This window comes from Phodopus roborovskii, unplaced genomic scaffold (genome assembly GCF_943737965.1).
Source record: "Phodopus roborovskii unplaced genomic scaffold, PHOROB, whole genome shotgun sequence".
In the NCBI taxonomy this organism is placed as follows: domain Eukaryota; kingdom Metazoa; phylum Chordata; class Mammalia; order Rodentia; family Cricetidae; genus Phodopus; species Phodopus roborovskii.
In genome coordinates, this window is record NW_026126469.1 from 1,328,134 (window position 1) to 1,352,833 (window position 24,700).

Genomic DNA, 24,700 nt, shown 5'->3' on the forward strand with positions numbered 1-24,700 from the left:
AACATTCAGTGGTGACAAGTACGTCAGTAGGCAAAACTTTAGGCTTCTCCTATGTTCCCTTCGTAATCAGATTCTGATATCTGAAGATTGCATGTAGTTCAATATTTTTAATTCTCAGTATGATTTAGATATTGGGTCAAGAAAGTATTTCTGTCTTACATAAGGTGATAAGTATTCTGAAACATGTTTTTTAGGGTACCAGTTTGGGTGTTCAGAGACAGTGTAGACATGGTGCCCAAGATCAGAGGGAATGTGTGATCATCATCTGAAGCTGTACTTCAGACAAACGTGACAGAGGGACATGTGTTGTAGTTATTCTAGAGTTGCTAAGAGTCTTGAAGTGAGAGGTTCTTTTTTTTTTTTTAATTTGGAAACATTTTTACATGCAATATATTTTAATCATATTTTCCCCTCTCTCAGTTTCTACAACTACCTGCCTACATACTGAACTTTTTTCTTATAAAAACACAAAAATAAAATAACAAATTTTTGTTAAAGTCTAAAAAATACTATTGAGTTAATTTGGCCATCTACTGCAGGGCATGGGGAATACCCTAAAGTATGGTTGATATACCCAGTGAGACTCCATTGGAGAAAACTAATATTTCTTTTGCAAGCAAGTATCAATTGCAAAGTTTCTTGGCTAGAGGTGGGACCCTGTTTCCACATCCCCTTCTTGGTGATAGAACTCTGTCTGGCTTCAACTTGTGCAGATCTTGTGCATGCTGCAACACAGTTTCTCTGAGTTTGTATATATATCAGTCCTGTTGTGTCTGGCAGACACTGTTTCCTTGGTGTCATCCATCGCCTCTGGCTGATCCATCACCATGAGCTTTGGGGGAAGGGATTTGTTGTAGACATTTAGGACTGAATTGCTCCAAAGACTCTCCCACTCTGCACATTGTCCAGCTGAAGTTTTCTGATAATTCCAATGTACTGCAAAAAGAAGTTTCTTTGATATAGGTTGAGTGGGGCACTGGTCTTTGTATATTATGACTCATTTTGTTGCTATGTTCTTCAGCAGAATAATAGTGGCTCTTCCTCTAGCCCATGAACTATCTGGTCTCAGATTATTGGCTGTTTTGGTAGTGTCATGTATGGGTTGCATCTCATGGATTGGTCCTTAAATCCAATCAAAAAGCAGTTGGTTACTCACATAGCATTTGTACCACTATTTTACAGCATACTTTGCAGGCAGGTCACTGATGTAGATCAAAGGGTTTATAGCTGGATAATATTAATAATGATTACCTTTCTCCTCTGCTAATGTATAAAGTATTTTCCAGTAGCTTGAACACTGATTAGTAGGATAGAGGATTTAGTTAGGCACAAGATTAACTTCTCCATGTGAGCTGACCTAAATAAGTGTTGTCTTCAGCAATCGAGCTTCACCATCAGTTTATGAAGAGTAAAAGCTACCCTGTGATGTTTGTGTGTTTCCATGGGGCCATTTTAGCCAATGACCCATTCCTATTTCTGTAGGTTTTACTTGGTGGCATAAGATATTGAGTTGGCATTGTCTCTCCTATTATTAGGTGACTTCATTTAGATTCCTTTCACATAAGTATATATTTTAGGAAGCCTCTATGATAGTAGGTTTTCCTGTTTTTTCAAGTGACCCTTAGTGTTGGTTGGCTCTTCCCATGTTCCCTCCTTTAACCTTCTTTCCTATCCTCCCTATTTAATCCTCTATTCTGTTTTACCATTTGTTCCTTTATAACAGTATATTCTATTTCCCCTTCTTTGGGAGATCCAGTCCCACTCCCCAAGTCCCTACTTACTAACCTCTGTAGTTATATGGATAGTAAAAACATATAACATTTGTCTTTTGGGGTTTGGATTATCTCACTCAGAATGACTTTTTTTTTAGCTCCATCTATTCAACTGTAAGTCTCATAATTTCATGTTTCTTAACAAATGAATAATAATATTCTGTTCTGTGTAAATGTACCACATTTTCATTATCCATTCATGAGATGATGGACATCTTGCTTCCTGGTGGAGTTTTTTGAAGGTTTTTGTTTTGTTTTTACCATTTTTTATGTGTAAAATCCTATCTTCTGTAAATAAAGATATTTTGAGTGCTTCTTGCTTTTCTATTTGCATCTCTTCATCTCCGTCACTTGTGTTATTGCTCTAGATAAGATAGTGGCTCTCAACCTATGCATCACAACCCTTTGAGGATCAAGTGACTCTTACACAGGGTCATTTAAGACCATCAGATAACACAGGTATTTACATTACAATTCATAACAGTAGCAAAACTACAGTTATGAAGTAGCAATATTTTATTGAGAACTTTTGGAGCTTTTTTCATAAGAGACATTTGTGTAATCCCCCCACCCACCCAGGTCTTTGTGTGGTATTTGTATCACAGTAATAGTAGCTTCATTAAAAGAATGAAGAAATGTCCCTTCAGCTTTATTTTGTGGAATAACATGAGGAGTCTTAGTGTTAGCTCTTCTTTGAAGGTCTGATAGGATTCTACACTTAATTCATCTAGCCTTGGGCATTCTTTGGTTGGGAGTCTTAATTACGGCTTCTATTTCACCTGGTAATATGGGTCTATTTAAATTGCTTATCAGCTCTTCCTTTAACTTTGAGATACACACACACACACACACACACACACACACCTGTTTCTTCTAGATTTTGCAGTTTGATGAACTATGGATTTTAAAGTCTATCCTTATGATTCTCTGAATTTTCTCAGTGTCTGTTGTGGTGCCCCCCCTTTTTATCTCTAATTTTATCATTTCGGATATTGTCTGTTCATTTTTTAGTTAATTTGGTTAAAGGTTTGTCAGCCTTGTTGATTTCTTCACAGAATCAACTCTTCCTTTCATTGATGCTTTGTATTGTTTTGTTGGTTTGTATTTCATTGATTTCAGCACTGGGTTTTATTATTCTTTTGGGACATTATTTCTTGTTGTAGAGCTTTCATGTATGTCACTAATGTAGTAATATGACATCTCCAGTTTTTTGGTGTAGGCACTTAGTGCTACGAACTTAACTCTTACAGCTGCCTTCATTGTATCTAATAGGTTTGAGTATGTTGCATTTTCATTCTCCTTAGATTATTTAAAACATTTAATTTTCTTCCTAATTTCTGCCTTGAACAATTCTCATTCAGCTATAAATTGCTCAGTGTCTATGAAATTTTATACTGTCTGGTGGCTTCTGTTGTTGATGATATTCAGCTTTAATCTGTGATGGTCAGACAGGATGCAGAGTGTTCATTTCAATTTTCTTATATCTAGGTCTTATGACCTAATATGTGGTCAATTTTGGAGAAAATTCCATGAGCTACTAAAGAGAAAGCATGATCTTTTGTTTTGGGGTGAAATGTTCTGTAGATATCTACTTGGTCCATTTGATTTATGAAGTCCTTTAACTCTAGCGTTCCTTTTAGTTTTTGTTTAGATGACCTTTCTTTTCTGAGAGTGGGGTAGTAAAGTCTCCCACTGTCAGTGTAAGAGATACAGTATGTCTTTTTTTTGGGGGGAGGAGGGGTTCAATACAGGTTTTCCCTGCATAGATTTGGAGCCTGTCCTGGAACTAGCTCTTGTAGACAAGGCTGGTCTCGAACTCACAGAGATCCACCTGCCTCTGCCTCCCAAGTGTGTACCACCACTGCCCGGCAATAAGCTATAGTAATGTTTCTTTTATGAACTTGGGTGCCTTTGTGTTTGGTACATAGATGTTTACAACTACAAAATCCTTTTGGTGGATTTTTCATTTAATTATGTAGTGTCCTTCCCTATCTGGATTAGTTTGGGTTTGAAATCTATTTCATCAGTAATATAATGACTATACCTGCTTGCTGCTTGGAATATCTTTTCTATTCTTTTTTTTTTTTCCATCCTTTTATTGTGAGGTAATGGTGAAATATTTCATGGATGCATCAGAAAGTTGGATCCTGTTTTCTAATCCAGTGTGTTAGTCTTTTTATTGGAGAATTCTGACTATTAATATTGAGTTATTAATAAGCAATATTTACTGATGGGTAACTGTCACAAAGGAATGAAGATGGGCTAGAAGGGAAGGCTGAGAAGGTTGGTAGGAAGGACCTAAGGTGGGTCTCTACCAAGAAGTGCACATGAGAGATATTTTCAGTGGACCCTGTTGCAACTTTTCTTTCTAGTGTGGACACTCACCTTTCTCCTTAGCCCTTCACCTCTCACTGGTCCACCAGCCAGGATGTTCTTCACCCCTCATGTATGCCTTCCTTTTATAAGCTTATTCCTTCCTGTCTCTGTTCTTCCAAACTAACTGTTAACCCTCAAGACACTAATGGTTATAAAGGAGAAGTCTGGCACTTCTGATGTCAGTCCCCAGCCCACTTTCTACACTGCAGTTATAGCAGGATAGAAGTTTTGTCTTCTCACAGTTCATCCACATAAGATATCCAGTGCAGTAGTGTTTATTATAGTTAACAATTTGAAATCATTACATTTTCATTACCATGGAAAGCAGCCATCCCTGAACCTTTTTTGCTCCTGCCAATGTAAGGATGGAAAAATTTAGTCTAATTTTCCCTAGACTCTGCCCCCTAGCAGTAAGTAGGCAAAAGGTCATTCTTGACTGTTTACACAGAGCAGTTTTCAGACAGCACCTGTGAGTGAATGAGAACAGGAAATGAGCCTTGTCACACTACCCTACCCAGAAGCCCTAACGAAAGCAGACTTCTTGGGCTAAGTGTAGGCTTGGATAGTTCAAATTGATTGGTCCACACTGGATGCTATGAGATGATTGGTTTGTGATGCGCGGGCTTTGTTGTAACCCTATAAAAGCTGTCTGAACCCTGTTTTTTCAACTGAGTGAGAATGGCCTTGGTTGGAAAATCTGCATGCTATCTCTTTAAATCCATAGCTACTTTGGATTTAAAACTTTTCTCTACATGCTGGACTAGTAAGCCTGCTCTAAAAGTATGTCAGTGCACATCAGGGTGCCTCCTAGATGTTGCCAAGCTCAGCTACACAGCCTTTACTAAAAATTTGTTATATACTGTTTATATATAAATTTGTTTATATACTAAGCCCTTTGTATTTATGTGTGTGATTCCAAAGACTAAGTCGAGCATGTCGGGTGTGCTGGACAATACTGTTGTCACTGAGTTGTATCCTAGTTCTTTATTTCTACACTTTTAATCTGTTTCTAATTCAAAGAAGAAATACTTTATGTGCCAACTTTCTTATAGGAAACTATCAAAGTAGTGACAGTTTGAAACAAAAAAAGTAATCAGGTTAGTGGCACTTGGGAGGTGGGGACAGGAGAAGCAGAAGTTGAAGGTTAAGCCTAACTTTGTGAGACTCTATTTCTAAACAAGAAAGATGGCCTGCAAAATCTTGACAGTCTTCAGTTTTGCTTTATTTTTTATTTGACATAAAGATTTTCATTTAAATAGTTTAAGGAAGAACTGTAATGTTCCAAGGTAAAGTACTTCTAATAGAATTATTGATCATATTAATATGTATAGTGGTTTATGATCTAGAGCAGTGTCTCAGTAGACCCTTACTGAGACCAGTGTCATCCTTTTATTCTTTCTTCTCTTCAGCTCATAGGAAAACTTATGAGCTACTTGTTTTGATTTAATTTTTCCCTTCATTTTGTTTTTAACTTTGCTCCTAGTTATTCATGTCATTCTTTCTACTCAAATGAAGTAGGACTAGAACTAGACAGAGTGCACAAAGAGATTAGATGATCTCACCATGTCCGTTCTGTTTGTTTTTGTATTTTTGTTTGTTCTGGGGAACAAAGACTCACTCTGTAGACCAAGCTATCCTTGAACTCAGAGATTCACCTGCCTTTGCCTCCAGAGAGTGCTGAGAATAAAGGCCTGTGCCACATACCCAGCTCTTTCCTATTTTTTAGAAGCTCATATTAGGATTTGTCATTCTAATAATGACCCGCCTAAGAAAGACACAGATAAAAGGGACACTTGATGCTTTAGAGTATTTAAATATTCATAAGCTTAGAGCTTTTTCTAATGTACAAAGGAAACAGTGGTCTTCACAGTAAATTTTTAATTTTCAGGCCTTCAAGAAAGAATTTGATAAAAGCTTTGGGAATGATGGTTCTAAGCTGGCTACAATGAAGCTCTGTGACTTCAGTAATATCACCGACTCACTACTTGTAAGGATGAGAAAAGACTCAAAGCCACCTGGGAACCTGAAAGAGTACTCTCCCTGGATGAGTGCATTCAAAGTTCAATTCCCAGGAAATGAATTGGAGATTCCTGGTTAGTTAACATCCAATGACAAGAACACTCCTTAAGGAAAATAATGTGGCAGCAAGAACTCTTGTTTTCTAAGTGATGACAGAGATCCTGTATATATATCATGTATAATATGTATATGGAGGTCAGAGAACAACAATCTTTGCTTTCCACCTTGCTTGAGAAACAGAACCTTGTTTTTTCTACTTTATACACCAGTCTGGCTATCCTATGTGCACCTGTGCATTCTCGTGCCTCTACCTTCCAGCACTAGCTAGGAACACAAATAACTCAAGCTACCCTACCTGGCTTCTGCATGAGATCTGGAGATTTACACTTGTGCCAGAAGCACTTTTACCCACTGGATAATCTCCCCAGCCCATATTTTTTCTTTTTTGATTTATTTATTTATTTTTTGGGGTATATTCATGTGAGTTCAAATGCCCACAGACCAGAACAGGGTGTTGTATCCCCTGGAGCTAGAGTTACAAATGTTTGTAATATACCTTACATGGGTACTGGGAACCAAATGCTCATAACTGCTGAGGCATCTCTCCAGTGCTCTATCACGAACCAACTCATTATTAGGAAAACCTATAATTACTATGAATTAGTACAGTTTACTATATTTTTTTATTATGGCAAGTGTTCAGATTTCCATTTAATATTTAGAGTAATCCCAAATGATTGATTCCAACTTTGCTTCAAGTAACTTCTCTTCCAGAAATACAAGTGTAGAAAGGTCACTTCCTGGGAGACACCATTGAAAGAGAGTAGCAACAGGAAAACAAATTGTGACACTGAGGGTAGACACATGCAGCAAATTGTCACAAGAAATTTCTTCCTGTTCCATGTTTCCAACCTAGAATTTTCCCAAGAAAGGAACATTTTGTGATGACTGATTTTCTCCTCTCAGCAAATATAAGAGAAAACTTTTAGGAGAAGCAGTTTCTTCACTTTTGATACAGCTGTGCAATTATACTTGTCAGCTTCAAGAAAATAAAGCTATAACTTTTTAATTATTTTGTTTTTGTTTTTGAAGACAGAGTTTCTCTGTGTAATAGCCCTAGCTATCATGGAACTCGCTCTGCAGACCAGGCTGTCCTTGAACTCACAGAGATCCCCTTGCCTCTGCCTCCCGAGTGCTGGGATTAAAGGCATGTGCTACCATGCCTGGCTATGGCTGATTTCTATGAAAGAAAGGTTTGAATTAAAAAAAAATTAAGTTATCACGTTACATCAACATTTTTTATTAGATCAACATGTATGTTTTAAAACATGAAAGTTTGATAACACACAGTATCTAAGCAAGGCTCTATGTTTGTTTTAGGCCAGTATGATGGCAAGGGCAAACCATTGCCTGAATATCATGTGCGGATCTCTGGATTTGATGAACGGGTGAGTATGTTGTGTTTGTCATCTTTGTCTCTAATATTAGATATATTGATTGACTTCCCACTAGCATGTTGTTCCAAAATTATACTATTAATCAAATCACTAAAGATAATGTCCCCTATGTTTCAGTATCAATTGTTTTTTAGAATATTGTAAGTTAAGTGCAAAGTGGTTAGCCCTGAAAACATTATATGGACTTAGTTATGTTTAGGAATATATGTGTATATAATATATATATATATATTTATATATATGCATGTAATAACAATTGATAAAAATAGAAGCCATGAATCTGAAGGAGAGTGGGGAGGGGCATATGGGAAGATTTGTAAGGAAAAGGGGGAAAGGGAAATGTAACTAAACTGCAATGTCAAAAATAAAAAGTAAATTAAGTATAATCTGTATATGCCAATGTATAGAAATAATCTTTTATAAAAAAAAAAAGCCTTTATGGTAAACATCACATGTTAAGAAGAATAGCCACAGTTTTAGACAGTGTTTGTAGCCAGGAATATTGAATGTGCATAAGCATGGTCCTCAAGATGACAGATGGCCCTGAAGCCTGCAGCCCAGATTCCATTTGTGTACCACCTGACTCTGTCCTCAGGAGAAGTCTTTCTTTGAAAAAAATGCATCCACCCTGATCAGGGTGTGGTAAGCTACTCTGAGACTGCCTTTTAAGGTTTGTTTGGTTTTTTTTTTTGGGTTTTTTTTTTTTTTTTTTTTTTTTTTTTGGTTTTTCGAGACATGGTTTCTCTGTACTGTTTTTGAGGCTGTCCTGGAACTCGTTCTGTAGACCAGGCTGGCCTCAAACTCACAGAGATTCACCTGCCTCTGCCTCCCTAGTGCTAGAATTAAAGACATGCCTAGCTTCTTTTAAGTATTTTTTGCTGCAGTAGTACACACTGCAGCATCAGATATCCAGTAGGTAGAAGGACCACTTGAGCCCAGGTGTTAGGGAGTAAGCTAGGTGACATAACAAGATTACTTTTTAAAACAGCCATAACAAATCTCTTAATGTTTAAAGGTAAAAGTAATGGTCTCTTTGAGGAAACCAAAGCGCATTGTTATTCGAGGCCATGATGAAAAGGAGTATCCCTTCCTGGTAAAAGGTGGTGAGGACCTCCGTCAGGACCAGCGCATTGAGCAGCTCTTTGAGGTCATGAATGCCATTCTCGCTCAGGATGCTGCCTGTAGTCAGAGAAACATGCACTTAATAACTTACCGTGTTGTGCCCATGACCTGCAGGTATGGCCTGAGTAAACCTGTGTATGTGGGGGAGGGGCATATATCCCACCATGGCTGAGTCCTAAAGTAGGTTTGTGGGTACTAGAAGTATCCCATGGATAGAACTCAACTAGATTTACCTATGAACATAGGTGAGAAAGTGTGGATTGGATATGAAGAAATCTACTTTGCTTTTCATTCTTTAGAACATTTTTTTCTGATGAAGAAGGAACAATTGGGATTTGTTTGTACTTACATATAAATACTCTGTTTTATTTTTCAGATTAGGATTAATTGAATGGATTGAAAGTACTATGACCTTGAAGGACCTTCTTTTGAGTAATATGTCTAAAGAGGAGAAAGTAGCTTATAACAGGTAGTATGTTCCTATGTTACCTTGGAAATGCACAGAGATCTGCCTGCACTGGATTTAAGGCACATGCTAGCTGTGTGTGGGGGGGGGGAGGGCATCCAGCCTAACAATGGACTCTTGATCCTGTGTGACAGGACTGTAATCACTGATGCATACTACCAATCTGCCCCTCACCTTGTAATTGTTTTGATTTCTGAAAGCTCATGGCTGCAGCACAAACTCAAAATGGCCAAGTGTATACACACCATAGTGCGTTCACCTGCACAAGTGCTGACACTCACCTGAACAATGTTACTAAAGGCTTTTCAAATTCAAAATGAGCATTTGTGGACATTAAGAAAATACTTCATCATACCTAAGATGGGATTTATATGAATCTGTATCCAGGAAATACAAAAGAAATATCTGGAACTAGTCTAAAAATAAGGAAAAGCAGGAGTTTTGTGAATGATTCTTTTGGTTCTTTGTAAAGAATTGGCTTATGTTCAAATGAGGCTACCAGCAGCGATATATCATTATTGTCAGGATGCCTTTCAGGGTAACATGCCTAGGTCACATTTGTGTTTATTTTAACATTTTATTTTTCTCTGCATGTAGAGGAAAATATTTGCACCTGACTTGATTGTGCTTGTGTTTTTGCATAAAGAAGTTGCTTGAGTTTATCTTGGGGTCATTAGAAATGATTAATGGCATATTGAAAGTGTATTTATTCTTTTTCATTTTTTAATAAAATGACTGTGCAGATTAACTCCTTAATTCTAATTCATTTTGTCCTACTTGCTAGTGATCCCAAGGCACCAAATCGTGAATATAAAGACTGGCTAATAAAAATGTCAGGGAAAAGAGATAGTGGAGCCTATGAGCTAATGTATAAGTAAGTTTGATTTTGATTTACATTTGTTTATTTTTTTAAAAGTGCATGCTTTTGAGTCGTGACAATTTTGCATCAGATTGGCTAGGGATGTAGTTCAGTGGTTAGAGCACTGGCTTAGCTTGTGTGAGACTCTAGCATCTCCAGCTCTGGGAAATGAGAGGAGGAAGAAAAGAATAAATTTTGCCCCAGATATTATCAAAATGTAGTCATTCGATAATATTTTTTTTTCTTTTTTGGGAGGGGTTTGACTTGTTGAGACAAGGTCTCACTATGTATCTCTGGCTATCCTGAACCTCACATGGATCCACCTGCTCTGCATAAGTGATACTATATTCTAGTATAAATAATTTAAATTTTAAATTCACCTGAAATTTGTTCTAATGGAATATTTGTCTTAAATCACAGAGGAGCTAATCGTACAGAAACAATCATGGCTTTTAGGAAAAGGGAAAACAGAGTGCCTGCTGACCTCTTAAAGTAAGTATATTTGTGACTTCACAAACACTAGTGCATGGGAGAAACTATATGTGGTTTATCTCTCTCCTAGGCGGGCCTTTGTAAAGATGAGCAGCAGCCCTGAGGCCTTCCTGGCACTACGGTCCCACTTTGCCAGCTCTCATGCACTGTTGTGTATCAGCCACTGGCTCCTTGGTATTGGAGACAGACATCTGAACAATTTCATGGTAGCCATGGAGACAGGCAGCGTGATTGGAATTGACTTTGGACATGCATTTGGATCAGCTACTCAGGTGTGTTGTCCTTAACTCTCACTGCTGAGCTAGAAATGGAATATGTATTAGTCAGGGTCTCCAAAGACCCTGGGTGTATACATGGGATTTAGTAGATTGACTTTAAGCTGTGGTTCAGCTAGTCCAACAATGGCTGTTTCCTGATAGAAAGGCCAAGAGTCAAGTAGTTGTTCAATCCAAAAGATTGGATGTCTCATCATTCTTGGTCAGGTGCTAGGGTCCTGGAAGATTCCTACAGAGTAGTCTTCAGTCTATGTTGGAATCCCAAAGCAGTAGATTCTAAAACCAGCAGAGGAATGCCTCAGCAACAAGTAGTTGACTTGCTAATGAGACCTACGACAAGCAGGCAAAAAACAACTTTTTTTCTTTTATGTCTTTTATATAGGCTGCCACCAGGTATGGCCCAGATTTTGTGTGTGTAAAATGATCCAATCAAGAAAATCCATAACAGGTGTACCCAGCAACTTGGGTTGTAGTTGATTAGTCAAGTTGACAGCCAGGATTAGCCATCACATTATGTGACTTTGTAACACCTCCAGAAATTAATTAAAGGAGGAATGATGGGTTAAGTTGGCTTTGGTGACCTGATCCTGAAACCTGATACTTTTTGAAGAAACAAATATCACCCTCAACCTAGTTGGCATTGCATGTCACCCAGATCATCTTGGCAGTCAAGTGCCTACATGTCCCCAAGCACTTGCCTCTGGACATCCATTACACTTTCAGTGGAATGTCCAGTAGCCATGGACATCAACACAGACCCTGGCTGTGGTGGGGCCATGGACTCATCAGATGTATGCTTCAGCTACAGTCAGGTCCAGATGTCACCATGGCCCCACATGGCAGCACATACCTCTCAGTACATGACTTTCAAACATCATTATAGCCTCAAGTGTCTACACAGCCCTCTGTGGCAACAGAGTCACTGATATCAACACATAGCCCTCACCAGGGTCTGGACCAGGACATCACCATGGACCTGGTATGGCAACACAGGCCTCTTTGAAAGGCATGGCCCCTGTGGGGGGAAATCCTCACATCCAGTCATGGTCCTAAGTGGTGGCCCAGGGTCCAGGCTCACCATAATGGTGCCCAACTGGGTGGGCTGGAGGTTGGTCTCTGCCCACCCTGGGTGAGAATCCTGGGGTGGAACTGTTGCTGTCCTCCATAGGCCCAGGCCTCATGGCAGATTCTGTTCTCTTCTTAAACACCAATTTCTCAGCTCCAGCTGACCAGCATCAATTGTCCTAGTAAAACAAAGGTTTTACTTTAGTGGTTCTAGTCTCTTGTTAATCACAGCTGATTTTTCTAGCCCCTGCTAACCAGAATCATGGATTCTTAGCCCAAATGTCTGGGTAAAGTCTTACTTCCCTCTGCAATGTCACAAGTCTGTAATGTCACAAGGCCTCCATCATCTGTACTGCTCTCTTTATTCTTATCTTCCAGGCTCCTATAGAACAAACCACTGAGCTCTTAACATTCAGTTGCTTTTCTAGCCCAAGGTTCCAAAGACCCCCATACCCTGGTACTAACTTCTGTCCTAGTTATGGTTACTATTGCTGTGATGAAACACCATGACCAAAATCAAGTTGGGGAGGAAAGAGTTTATATGACTTACATATTGTATTCCATCATTGGGGGAAATCAGGATAGGAACATAGAGGCGGGAGTTTATGCAGAGGCCAAGTGTTACTTACAGGCTTGCTCTTTATGACTTGCTCAGTCTGCTTTCTTATAGAATCCAGGTCCAACAGCCCAGGGATGTCACCATCCACAATGGGCTGAGCCCTGCCCCATCAATCACTAATTAAGAAAATGCCCTACAGAGTTACCTATTACCCAGTCTTATTAAGGCATTTTATTAATTGAGATTCCTTCCTCTCAGATGAAGTTAGCTTAGATCAAGTTGACATAAAGCTATTGAGCACAATGTATTTACTTAAATATACATTTTTCTCTTGTTTAGCTTCCAGTCCCTGAGTTGATACCTTTTCGTCTAACCCAACAATTTGTCAGTCTCATGTTGCCAGTGAAAGAAACAGGTCTTATGTGTGCCATCATGGTGTATGCACTGAGGGCTTTCCGCTCATGTGCAGGTCTGCTCATTGACACGATGGAAGTTTTTGTGAAGGATCCCTCCTTTGATTGGAAGGTACATGTTGGTTTTGTATAGATATACCCATGTTTCCTTTGTATGATGAAAATGCATCAAATTGTATTTACTGAAATATTTAGATTATTTTGATTACATTTCTCAAAATTAACCTAAGAATCAGATAAAAAGGAAATACTTATTTGGAGAAAACTTACTACTATGTTGTTTGATACTAACTGGGGGGGGGGGGTGACAGTATGGATCCATTGGTAACAATAAGTCTGAATTCTCTGTTCACACACAGTTTTTGTTGTTGTTATTGTCTTAATCATGAACAGGGTCTTACTCTGTAGTCTGAGCTAGGCCAGAACTCACCACATAGCCCAAGTTGTCCTGGAATTCAAGAGAGTCTTAACTCAATCTCTTAATTCCTGGAGTTACAGCCATCCTCTTCCAAAGCTAGAACTTTTTATAAAAATATTTAGTTTTTTATGGGTACTTTGCACATATGTAAGTGTACCATATGTATTCAGTGCCTGCAAAGGCCAGAAGAAGGTGTTAGAGCCCCTGGAACTGGAATCCTGGTCCTCTGTAATGATATCAAGTGTTCTTTTTAGTCCTTGAACCATCTCTCCATCCCCCACCAAAAACTTTTGATTTAGAAATTATCCTGTGTGAATTCTTCCTTAATCTTAAGAACAGATAGTGCTGTTTGAATGAAAGGTTATTCAAAATATGCCCCCAAATCATTAAACCTCTCCCTCTCACCTCTCTGTATCACATGGCCATGGTCATATATACCACATCAGGATCTGTCTAGAAAGTTGTAGAGCTGTTCCCAGTTAGTTTTAGGATCATTACTTAATTTAATGTTTTTGAATGTAATTGTATATACTGTTATAAAAAGTAAAGAAATTATTTCCTCTTTAGAATTTTGAACAGACAATGCTGAGAAAAGGAGGATCGTGGATTCAAGAAATAAATATAACAGAAAAGAATTGGTACCCTCAGCAGAAAATTTACTACGCTAAGAGGAAGTTAGCAGGGGCCAATCCAGCAATTATAACTTGGTAAGACAATATTGAGTGGGAACACAGATTCAGTGCACGTTCAGAAGTGCTAAGCACTTCAGACTCATGACACTCTTCCCTGCGCACATGGGAAAGTGTATCTTAGGGAGTCTTTCCATTCCAAAACCAGGCTTTCAAGGACTGTGGCTCATACCTGTGTCATCTGTCTTGTGCTTCTGTACAGTTAGCACCAATGTGGGAACCAATGGCATGCCATAATATTGTTTCTCATATGAGGAGACTTGGAATTTATATTTACCTTTGTACTTTTTAGGGCATTTGACCCATTTGGTCCTGATGAGCACTAGTATCTATCTAATTGTGAAGAACATCATATGGGCTTCTCAGATTACATTGAACTTTTAAATATTTTAATTGAAATCTAAACCACATAGACAGTTATAGGTATTATTCCCAGAACCTAAGAAATTCAAACTTCAGTTCTATGTAGTAGTAAGATATACTCTATAATTGACTTAATTTTTGGTAAGAATGCCAGGTCTATATACTGTGATTGGTGTTAACAAGAGAATGAAATTATAGCCCTGTTTCACATTACTTATAAAAATTATTTCAAAGTGTATCAGACTTAAATGTAAAATGCTTAGAAAAAAATTAAGTTGGTCTTCATGATTGCATTTGGCTGTGACACTTAACATTGCTAGGTTGTTAAGGAAGGGCAAATGAAGTTCTACATCCTGTGTGTAGTAACAGCTTTCAGATGAGATAGAAGTGTGAGCAGGGATGTGGAGAACTACATTTATGGTGGGCATATGAAATAGTGCAATTGCTGTGGTAAACAGCCTGGCAACTCCTCAAGAAGCTAGAGAGTTAGCATTATACCCAGCAGTTCTACTTCTAAGTGTCTGCCCTAGAAAAATAAAACCTTATATCTGAACAAAAATTTCCAAACAATGGAATGTAAAAAAATAATTTAAAAATTTCCAGAGAAATATTAATAATTGTATTATTCATGTTTTTTTTCCCTACAAATCCAAACTTTGAATTCAAAGTTTTGAGTGACAGGAAGAAAAAAAAATATGTAAATGATGATAGAATATTTGTAAAGGATAACCAGGAGTACAAAATCATTTCTGTCTGTGTTTCCAGTGACGAGTTATGTCTAGGCCATGAAGGGTCATCTGCCTTTGGGAGTTACACAGCTGTAGCCCGAGGAAACAAAGACCACAACATTCGTGCACAAGAGCCAGAGAGTGGACTTTCAGAAGAGACTCAAGTGAAGTGCTTGGTGGACCAGGCCACAGACCCAAATATCCTTGGCAGGACTTGGGAAGGATGGGAGCCTTGGATGTAAAGTCTGTGGGAGTCACCAGATGTAAAGCATTCTGTCGCTGAGGAAATCTCCTAGACTTTCACTGACAGCAGGGTATCACTGAAGCACCAAAGAAAAGAAATCTACGTGGTAGTGCTGGCAGGATGGCTCACTGGGTAAAGGCATTTGCTGCTAACACTGATGACTGGAACCCACAAGGTGGAAGGAGAGAAGCAACTTCTGCAAGTTGTCCTTTGACCTCCACACATATACCATGTCTTACATTTACCCACACATAAATACATATATATATACAAATTTAAAAATAAAAACTATGACATTTTTTCTTTTCAAAGTACCAACTCTTCATTTCATTGATTTTTTTTAATGTGTTTTCTTTCTTTCATTTTTATTTTATTAATTTCTGCTCTGATCTTGTCTTTCCCTATCTACTCTTGTTGGGTGTGGTAGGCTTTTGTGCACCATGGTGCATGTAAGGAAGTCAGGAAAAAAAGTTTTGGGAACTGATGCTCTCCTTCCACGATGTAGGTCCCAGCGATAAAACTCAGGTCTTCAGGTTTGGCAGCAAACACTTTAACCTGTTAAAGCATCACTCTAGCCTGTCTCTGATTTTGTGTGTGTGTGTGGGGGGGTTGTGGAGAGAGAGAGAGAGAGATGCATTTTGTTTCTCCATTGGTCAATGTGTCATTCTATAGTGTCTTATACAATTTATATGACTGTATTTTCTGTGTTTTTATTGCTGTGATACCTAGCTTTATTCCATTGTGGACTGATAACATACAAAGAATTATTTCAGTTTCTTTTCTTTTTTTCTTTTTTTGTAATATAAAGACTTTTTAAATACATTTATTTTATGTACATTGGTGTGGAGGTGTCAGATTCCCTGGAACTGGAGTTACAGACAGTCATAAGCTGCCATGTGGGTGCTGGGAATTGATCCCAGTACTGAGCCATCTTTCTAGCCCCTTTTTCAGTTTCTTGTATTTGTTGATACTTGCTTTGTTAATGTGACTAAATTTTATAAACTACTGAGAAGAATGTATCCTCCAGTATGTAGGTGAAATACTTTATAGCTGATAGGTACACTTGATCTATAATGTCATTTAATTCTGATTGGTCTCTCTGTCTCCCTCTCTCTCCCTCCCCATTCCTTGGTGTAAATGTGTTATTGGAATCACCTACTGTTTCTGTGTTACAAATAATTTGGCTTTATGTCTAAAATAGCATTTGTTTTATGAAATTGGGTACACCTGAGATGCTTGCATATCTGTTCTTCATATCAGTATGAAGTGACCTTCTTTATCTCATAATTCTTATAAGTTTTTGTTTAAGTCTATTTGGCTTCAACTCCTGCTTGTTTTCTGGTTCCATTAGCCTGATCCTTACCCCTAAGATAGTGTCTACCTTTAATGATGGGATGTGTTTCATTCAAATGATGAATTCTGCTTTCTTTCTTTTTTTTTTTTTTTTGTTTTGATTTTTTTTTTTTTTTTTTTTTTTTTTTGAGACACGGTCTTTCTACATAGCTCTGGTTGTCTTAGGCTGGCCCTGAACTTAGAAATCTGCCTGCCCCTGCCTCCTGAGTACTGGAATTAACTGTGAGCACCACTATACCCAGCTGAATTCTCTTTCCTAATCCAACCCACTAGCCCACCTCTTTTGAGTGAGCATTGGTAGTCAAAGTTATTACTGAAAGATGTGTATTGGTGCCTGACATTTTGTTAATTTTGACTCATTTTTTTTCTTAGTCCTCCTTTGCTTACCACAGTTTTGGTTTTTTTCCTTTAGTCTCATAAGTACATGGTATATTAAATAGGCACCTGTGTTGGTTTAAAAGAAAATGCCCTTCTACCCCCACAAGCCAGTGGTACTATTAGAAGGTGTGGCTTTGTTGGAGTGGGTGTGGCCTTGTTAGAAGAAGTGTGTCACTGTGGAAGCAGGCTTTGAGGTCTCATATATTCTTAAACCACACTATTCTGTATCTCAGTTTACTTCTTGTTGTCTTGGGGTCAAGATGTTAGCACTCTCAGTTCCTGTTTCATATCTGCATGCAGGCCACCATGTCACACCATGGTGATAATGGACCGAAACTCTGAAAATCTAAGCCACTCTAATTAAATGTTTCTTTGCCAATGTTCATTTTTCTGCTCATAATGAGGGAAATTTCAGCATTGGTAAAAGATGCCACAATTTCTGCTGGGTCTATTTCTGCTAACTGACAAAGTCTTAATTTTCCTTTCAGAATCAATCCAGCCAACTTTCTACATAGGTCTTTTAGGTTTTTACTCTGTGTGTTAAGAAATACCCATTTCTGTATAAGAATTCCTATGAGGGAATGAGCAGAGGGTAAGATAACCAAAATACTATCAAGCTCTGGATCCAATCAATCCACATGTTCATCCTGTAATTCTCTTTCAGCCTCAGCTGGTAATTTTCATGGACTATTCAAGTATTTATCACCTTGTAATGTTTGAAATAAATTACTGAGTAGTTCATCCAATTTGTGGGTTATAAACAGTTAATGACTCCCAGCAGTTTTTAAAAATCACTAAGAGTTTGTAATTAATCTCTCCTGATTTGTACTTTATGGTTGTATTTTCTATAAACCTATCTGATATCCTAGGTAATTAATAGAATTTCCTCTTTATATTTTTTAAAGGAGCAGTTTGTAATACTCAACAAGGCAAACTTCTTTACTTCAGCAAACATTTTTTCCTAAGGCATTTGCATCTGAATCAGCCAGTAAGATATCATCTACGTAATGGTAAATAATAGATTGAGGAAACTATTTGTGAATTATTTCTAATGGCTATTATACAAAATATTGACACAAAGTGCAGCTGTTTAACATTCCTCGTGGCAAGACCATCCACTGGTACCTTCTAACAGCTTGAGAATTGATATAAGTAGGCACTTTGAAGGGAAATTTTTCTCTATCATGTTCTTATAAAGGTATAGTTTGAAAAAGCAGTCTTTCAAATCAATCACTGTAATAGACCATCCCTTAGGTAATAAAAAAAAAAAAGGCAAGGGAATTCCAGGCTGTAAAGAGCCCATTGGCTGAATCACCTTATTTATAGCTCTCAGGTCTGTTAATATTCTCCATTTTCCAGATTTCTTTTTAATGATGATATAGAAAAATTCTAAGGACCAGCCAATTCATCAATATATTGAGCATTTAGCTGCTCCTATACCAGCTGTTCCAGTAACTTTTCTGATATCAAATGCCAATGTACCACTCAGAAAAGTTTGCCAGTTGATCATTTTAAAGGTATGGTTGTTGGCACCTTTAAAAGATTAACAGCTGTTGTGCCCTGTTTATGTACAACCTGAATGGTCTATGACTATTCTTGGGAATTATCGCAGTTTAATATGGATCAGGATAAACAAATAGGCCAAAGAGATGTTTATTCAGGGAGAAATAACTTACAACCTAGACAGATGAACACCAGCAAGTTCCACTAGATGCTCTCCTCTCCGCATCCTGCCAGCAAGAGAGCTTTCCCTGGCTCCTCCTCAGACCTTGTTCTACAGGTCACTTCCACCCCATTGGGTGGGTACCACAGAAGGAGACAAAGTGAATATCCCACTACAATTCCCCTTTTAGTCTAAAGAAAAGATTTAAGCTTGATACAAAACTATATACAAAACAGTGACTAACAAGTGTGCTCTAAGAAAAGGAAAATCAAGAACAAAACAACCTACATAGTTTACAATAGAGTTATCCTAAGCTGGAAAACTTAAGTCTAGTACCTAATATATCTAACTAGGAAGAGAGAATAATAGTTGTGATAGTTTAATCTTCAATTTCATCAAGACCTGAGAAGGAAAATAACGATACTAGGGTAGACAGGAAGTGTGGATGGGCAACTTCCACAAGGTGCAGCGAGGACAAAAACAGCAAGCCACCTGGACAGTCACCCAAGGTCTCACAGCAACATTGGTGCAACCAGTTTTGGCTTAGGCCAAGAGTAGTTGACAGACCACAACAGCAAGGAGGTAGAAAGGCCGTCTTACCCTGACTTGGCAAGGTCCAGCAGTCTTCTATATTTGTCTCCTGCAAGCACGTAGGACTGCATGTCCAAATCAGTGGTCAAGGTGGGGGCAATTCTTTGCTCAAGAGGCCATTAGCTGAATCGAGGATGGACTCCAGAAGTAGTGACAACAGTGTCTAACATATTTTCAGAAAAATTCACGGTGCTGTCAGGAGCAATAGTGTCTCATGTCAATGGAGTACTAATATTAAAACATTAAATGCCATGTTCTGCAGGTCTATGAAGTGATTGAAGATTAGGCATGGTTGAAGATAATCTGTAATACTCAGGAACTTAGCTAAAAAAAACTGATTAAAACTTCCTTGAGTAAAGCATAGATAAATACCTAAACAATATAACTATGTACATATATATACATATAAATCCCTAAAATAGAGGTAGAGTAGAAATGTCTAGACAAGAGGTAGAAATATAAGGGCAGCATGATAAATATCCCAAATTGTATCAATATACAAAACGTCTTGAATACAAGCAAAAGTATACATAAATAGAATATGGCAAGACTGGCCAAAGAACAAGGTCTCAGCTGGAGAGCGCCAGTTTCCAGTGAGATCCCACTACCCTGCAAAACCTTCTCAAGTTCCAGCCCAGCCCTCGTCCTCTTCTGTCGGCTATTGGCCAGAGGTGAGTCTGGGCCCAATTGGGGCTGCCTGTCCCCTTCAACCTCTTTTCCCCCCATCCCTGCCTGAACTCCCTGGATTGGCCCCTGATCCTGCTGCTCCTGTCTCCGGTCCCCATTGAGAGCACCCTTGGAGCTCTGATACACCCCTACCCATCCCAACCTCCAGCCTACCCCCCCCTACCCTGTGCCCTACCCCACCTAAGGTCCTGCCGCTCTGGTTGAGCACTGGGACAGAGGGTGGAGCCAACAGTCCACCCTACTTCGGAGACCTCTCGGAGCAACTCCAAACAAAGGAGACCTGACTATCCACGTGGGACCACCTGTAATTTCCACCGGCTTGGTCTCTGACCCCGCCTCCAGTCCTCTGCTGGAGTCCCAGGACCCACCCAGAGATCCGCCTATCTCGGCGGGTACACTTGGAGTTCCTGCGGGCAAGATCCTTGCCCCCCAAATCCGGGCCCCTGCCAAAGAACAAGGTCTCAGCTGGAGAGCGCCAGTTTTCAGTGAGATCCCACTACCCTGCAAAACCTTCTCAAGTTCAAGCTCAGCCCTCGTCCTCTTCTGCCGGTCATTGGCCAGAGCTATTGGCCAGAGGACCACTGTGAGTACCTGCTGGCATCTTCTTCTGGATCCTCATCCTTGACCCCATCCCTGGATCCCTGTCTGCAGAGAAACTTCCTAGAGAGCTTGGACCACACAGAGCTACAGACATTGAATCTTTGATCCACATAAGCCCATCGGGGAAGGACCAAAAAGAGAGGAAAAAAAACCCCCAAAAACCCACGGAAAAAAAATTGGGAAAAAAAAAAAAAAAAAAGGAACACCTAACAACAGAAAGACAAACATGACACCACCAGAATCTAGGGAATCTACACCAACTAGAATGGAACACAACAACAAAGCAGAGGAAGCAGAAGGGTACGACTTAAAAATCACCATCATAAAAATGATAGAGGCCCTCAAAGAAGATATGAGAAAATCCCTTAAAGAAATGGAGGAAAAAACAAACAAAAAAGTGGAAGAAATGAACAAATTCCTTAAGGAAAGTACAGAAAGCCAAGAAAAAACAATTAACCAGGTGAAGGAAACGGTTCAAGATTTGAAAACCGAAATTGAGAAAATAAAGGCAACACAAATGGAAGGAAAGCTGGAAATTGAAAAGCTGGGCAAAAAATCGGAAACCACGGACACAAGCATAACCAATAGAATTCAAGAGATGGAAGAGAGAATCTCAGGCGCAGAAGATAAACTAGAAGAAATAGATTCATCGACCAAAGAAAACCATAAATCCAACAAATCCTTAACACACAATATCCAGGAAATGTGGGACACCATGAAAAGGCCAAACCTAAGAATAATAGGCATAGAGGAAGGTGAGGAAGCCCAGCTCAAAGGTGCTGAAAACATATTCAACAAAATCATCGAGGAAAACTTTCCAAATCTGAAGAAGGACATGCCCATGAAAGTACAAGAAGCATACCGAACCCCAAATAGGCTGGACCAAAGAAAAAAGACCCCTCGACATATAATAATCAAAACACCTAGCATACAGAATAAAGAAAAAATATTAAGAGCAGCGAAGGAAAAAGGACAGGTAACATATAAAGGCAGACCTATCAAAATTACACCTGACTTCTCCATGGAAACCCTCAAGGCCAGAAGGTCCTGGATAGATGTTCTAAAAGTATTAAGAGAACACGGATGCCAGCCTAGGCTACTATATCCAGCAAAACTCTCAGTCAATATAGATGGAGAGAACAAGATATTCAATGACAAAACCAGATTTTCCCAATATGTATCTACAAATCCAGCCCTACAGAAAGTATTGGAAGGAAAATTCCAACCCAAGGAAGGTAACTACGCCCACAAAAATGTAGGCAACAGATAATCCAACTACACCAGAAACCTAGGGTGAAGCAGAACAAATATATTCACAATACCACTGCCAACAACAAACCTAAATCAAACAACCATCAACAATCAATGGTCCTTACTCACCCTCAACATTAATGGTCTTAACTCACCTATAAAAAGACACAGATTAACAGAATGGATACGAAGACAGAATCCATCCTTCTGCTGCATACAAGAAACACATCTTAGCTCCAAAGATAGACATTACCTCAGGGTAAAGGGTTGGGAAAAGATTTTCCAATCAAATGGAAATAAGAAGCAAGCAGGCGTAGCTATCCTAATATCTAACAAGCTAGACTTCAAACCAAAACTAGTCAAAAGAGATGAAGACGGTCATTTCATATTCATCTCAGGAGAAATCCATCAACACAAAGTCTCAATTCTGAACATCTATGCCCCTAATACAAAGCCACCCACATTCGTAAAAGAAACACTACTAAAACTCAAAGCTCATATAAAACCTCACACACTTATAGTGGGAGACTTCAATACACCACTCTCAACACTAGACAGGACCACAAATCAGAAACTCAACAAAGAAACAAAAGAATTAACAGAAGTTATGTCTCAACTGGGGCTAACAGACATCTATAGAACATTCCATCCAAAGACAAAAGAATATACCTTCTTCTCTGCTCCACATGGAACCTTCTCTAAAATCGACCACATACTAGGAGACATAACAAACCTCAACAGATACAAGAGAATAGAAATAGTCCCCTGTATCTTATCGGACCACCATGCTTTAAAATTGGAATTCAACAACAATACAAATAGCAGAAAACCTGCAAACTCATGGAAACTTAACAATGTGCAATTGCACCACTCCTGGGTCAAAGAAGAAATAAAGAAAGAAATTAAAGACTTTCTAATATTCAACGAGAATGAGGATACAACATACCCGAACTTATGGGACACCTTGAAAGCAGTGCTACGAGGGAAGTTCATTGCACTAAGTGCCCATATGAAGAAAACAGAGGATAGTCACATAAATGAATTAACAGCCCAACTGAAAACCTTAGAACAGAGAGAATCGAATTCACCCCGCAGGAGCAGACGCCAGGAAATAATCAACTTGAGGGCTGAAATCAACAAAATAGAAACCAGGAAAACAATACAAAAAATCAATGCAACAAAGAGTTGGTTTTTTGAGAAAATCAACAAGATAGATAAACCTTTATCCAAACTAACGAAAAAGCAGAGACAGAACATGCAAATTAACAAAATCAGAAACGAAATGGGGAACATAACAACAGACACAGAGGAAATCCAGTCAATTTTCAGGTCATACTTGAAAATCTGTATTCCACAAAAATTGAAAATTCAAAGGAAATGGACAAGTTTCTGGATAACTATCACTTACCAAAATTAAATCAAGAACAGACAAACAACTTAAATAGACCTATAACCCGAAATGAAATAGAAGCAGTCATCGAAAGCCTTACAACGAAAAAAAGTCCAGGGCCAGATGGATTCAGTGCAGAATTCTACCAGACATTCAAGGAAGAACTAATACCACTACTCCTCAAACTGTTCCACAAGATAGAAACAGAAGGTTTATTGCCAAACTCTTTTTATGAGGCCACAATAACTTTGGTACCCAAACCTCACAAAGACACAACTAAGAAAGAAAACTACAGACCAATATCCCTGATGAACATCGATGCAAAAATACTCAATAAAATAATGGCAAACCGAATTCAAAAATACATCAGAGAAATCATCCACCATGATCAAGTAGGCTTCATACCTGGATTGCAGGGATGGTTTAACATACGAAAATCTATCAACGTGATCCACCATATAAACAAACTGAAAAAGAAAAACCATATGATTATCTCCATAGATGCGGAAAAAGCCTTCGATAAAATCCAACACCCTTTCATGATAAAGGTATTAGAGAGGTCAGGGATAACAGGAACATACCTAAACATAATAAGAGCAATATACAGCAAACCATCTGCCAACATCAAACTGAATGGAGAGAAACTTAAGCCAATTCCTCTAAAATCAGGAACAAGACAAGGCTGTCCTCTCTCTCCATATCTCTTCAATATCGTACTAGAAGTTCTAGCTAATGCTATAAGACAACAAAAGGAGATCAAGGGGATTCATATTGGAAAGGAAGAAGTCAAACTGTCTCTATTTGCAGATGATATGATAGTTTACATAAGCGACCCAATAAACTCTACCAGGGAACTCCTACAGCTGATAAACACCTTCAGCAAACTAGCAGGATACAAGATAAACTCAAAAAAATCAGTAGCCCTATTTTTTTCAGACGACAAAGAGGCAGAGAAAGAAATCAGAGAAACATCACCCTTTACAATAGCCACAAGCAACATAAAGTATCTTGGTGTAACGCTTACCAAACAAGTAAAAGATCTATATAATAAGAACTTTGTGACTCTAAAGAAAGAAATTAAAGAAGATACCAGAAAATGGAAAGACCTCCCATGCTCTTGGTTAGGTAGGATAAACATAGTAAAAATGGCAATCTTACCAAAAGCAATCTACAGATTCAATGCAATCCCCATTAAAATCCCACCACAATTCTTCACCGACCTTGAAAGGATAATAATCAACTTTATATGGAAAAACAAAAGACCCAGGATAGCCAAAACAACCCTATACAATAAAAGAACATCAGGAGGCATCACCATTCCTGACTTTAAGCTCTACTACAGAGCTATAGTTCTGAAAACAGCCTGGTATTGGCATAAAAATAGACAGGTAGACCAATGGAATCGAATTGAAAATCCTGATATTAATCCACGCACCTATGAACACCTGATTTTCGACAAAACAGCTAAAA

The 24,700-nt window shown here is 38.6% G+C and overlaps 1 protein-coding gene across 1 annotated transcript in view; it reads left to right on the plus strand.

Moving 5' to 3' along the window:
• The window catches only part of Prkdc (protein kinase, DNA-activated, catalytic subunit), a 204,977-nt gene extending 189,346 nt beyond the window's left edge, over window positions 1-15,631 (plus strand). The window contains 10 exon segments of the mRNA XM_051190977.1: window positions 6,037-6,241; window positions 7,548-7,615; window positions 8,640-8,860; window positions 9,123-9,215; window positions 9,997-10,086; window positions 10,492-10,563; window positions 10,634-10,835; window positions 12,802-12,987; window positions 13,861-14,000; window positions 15,111-15,631. Coding sequence (XP_051046934.1) covers window positions 6,037-6,241; window positions 7,548-7,615; window positions 8,640-8,860; window positions 9,123-9,215; window positions 9,997-10,086; window positions 10,492-10,563; window positions 10,634-10,835; window positions 12,802-12,987; window positions 13,861-14,000; window positions 15,111-15,315 — 1,482 coding nt within the window. The 3' untranslated portion in view covers window positions 15,316-15,631.
• The last annotated feature ends 9,069 nt before the right edge of the window (window positions 15,632-24,700 follow it).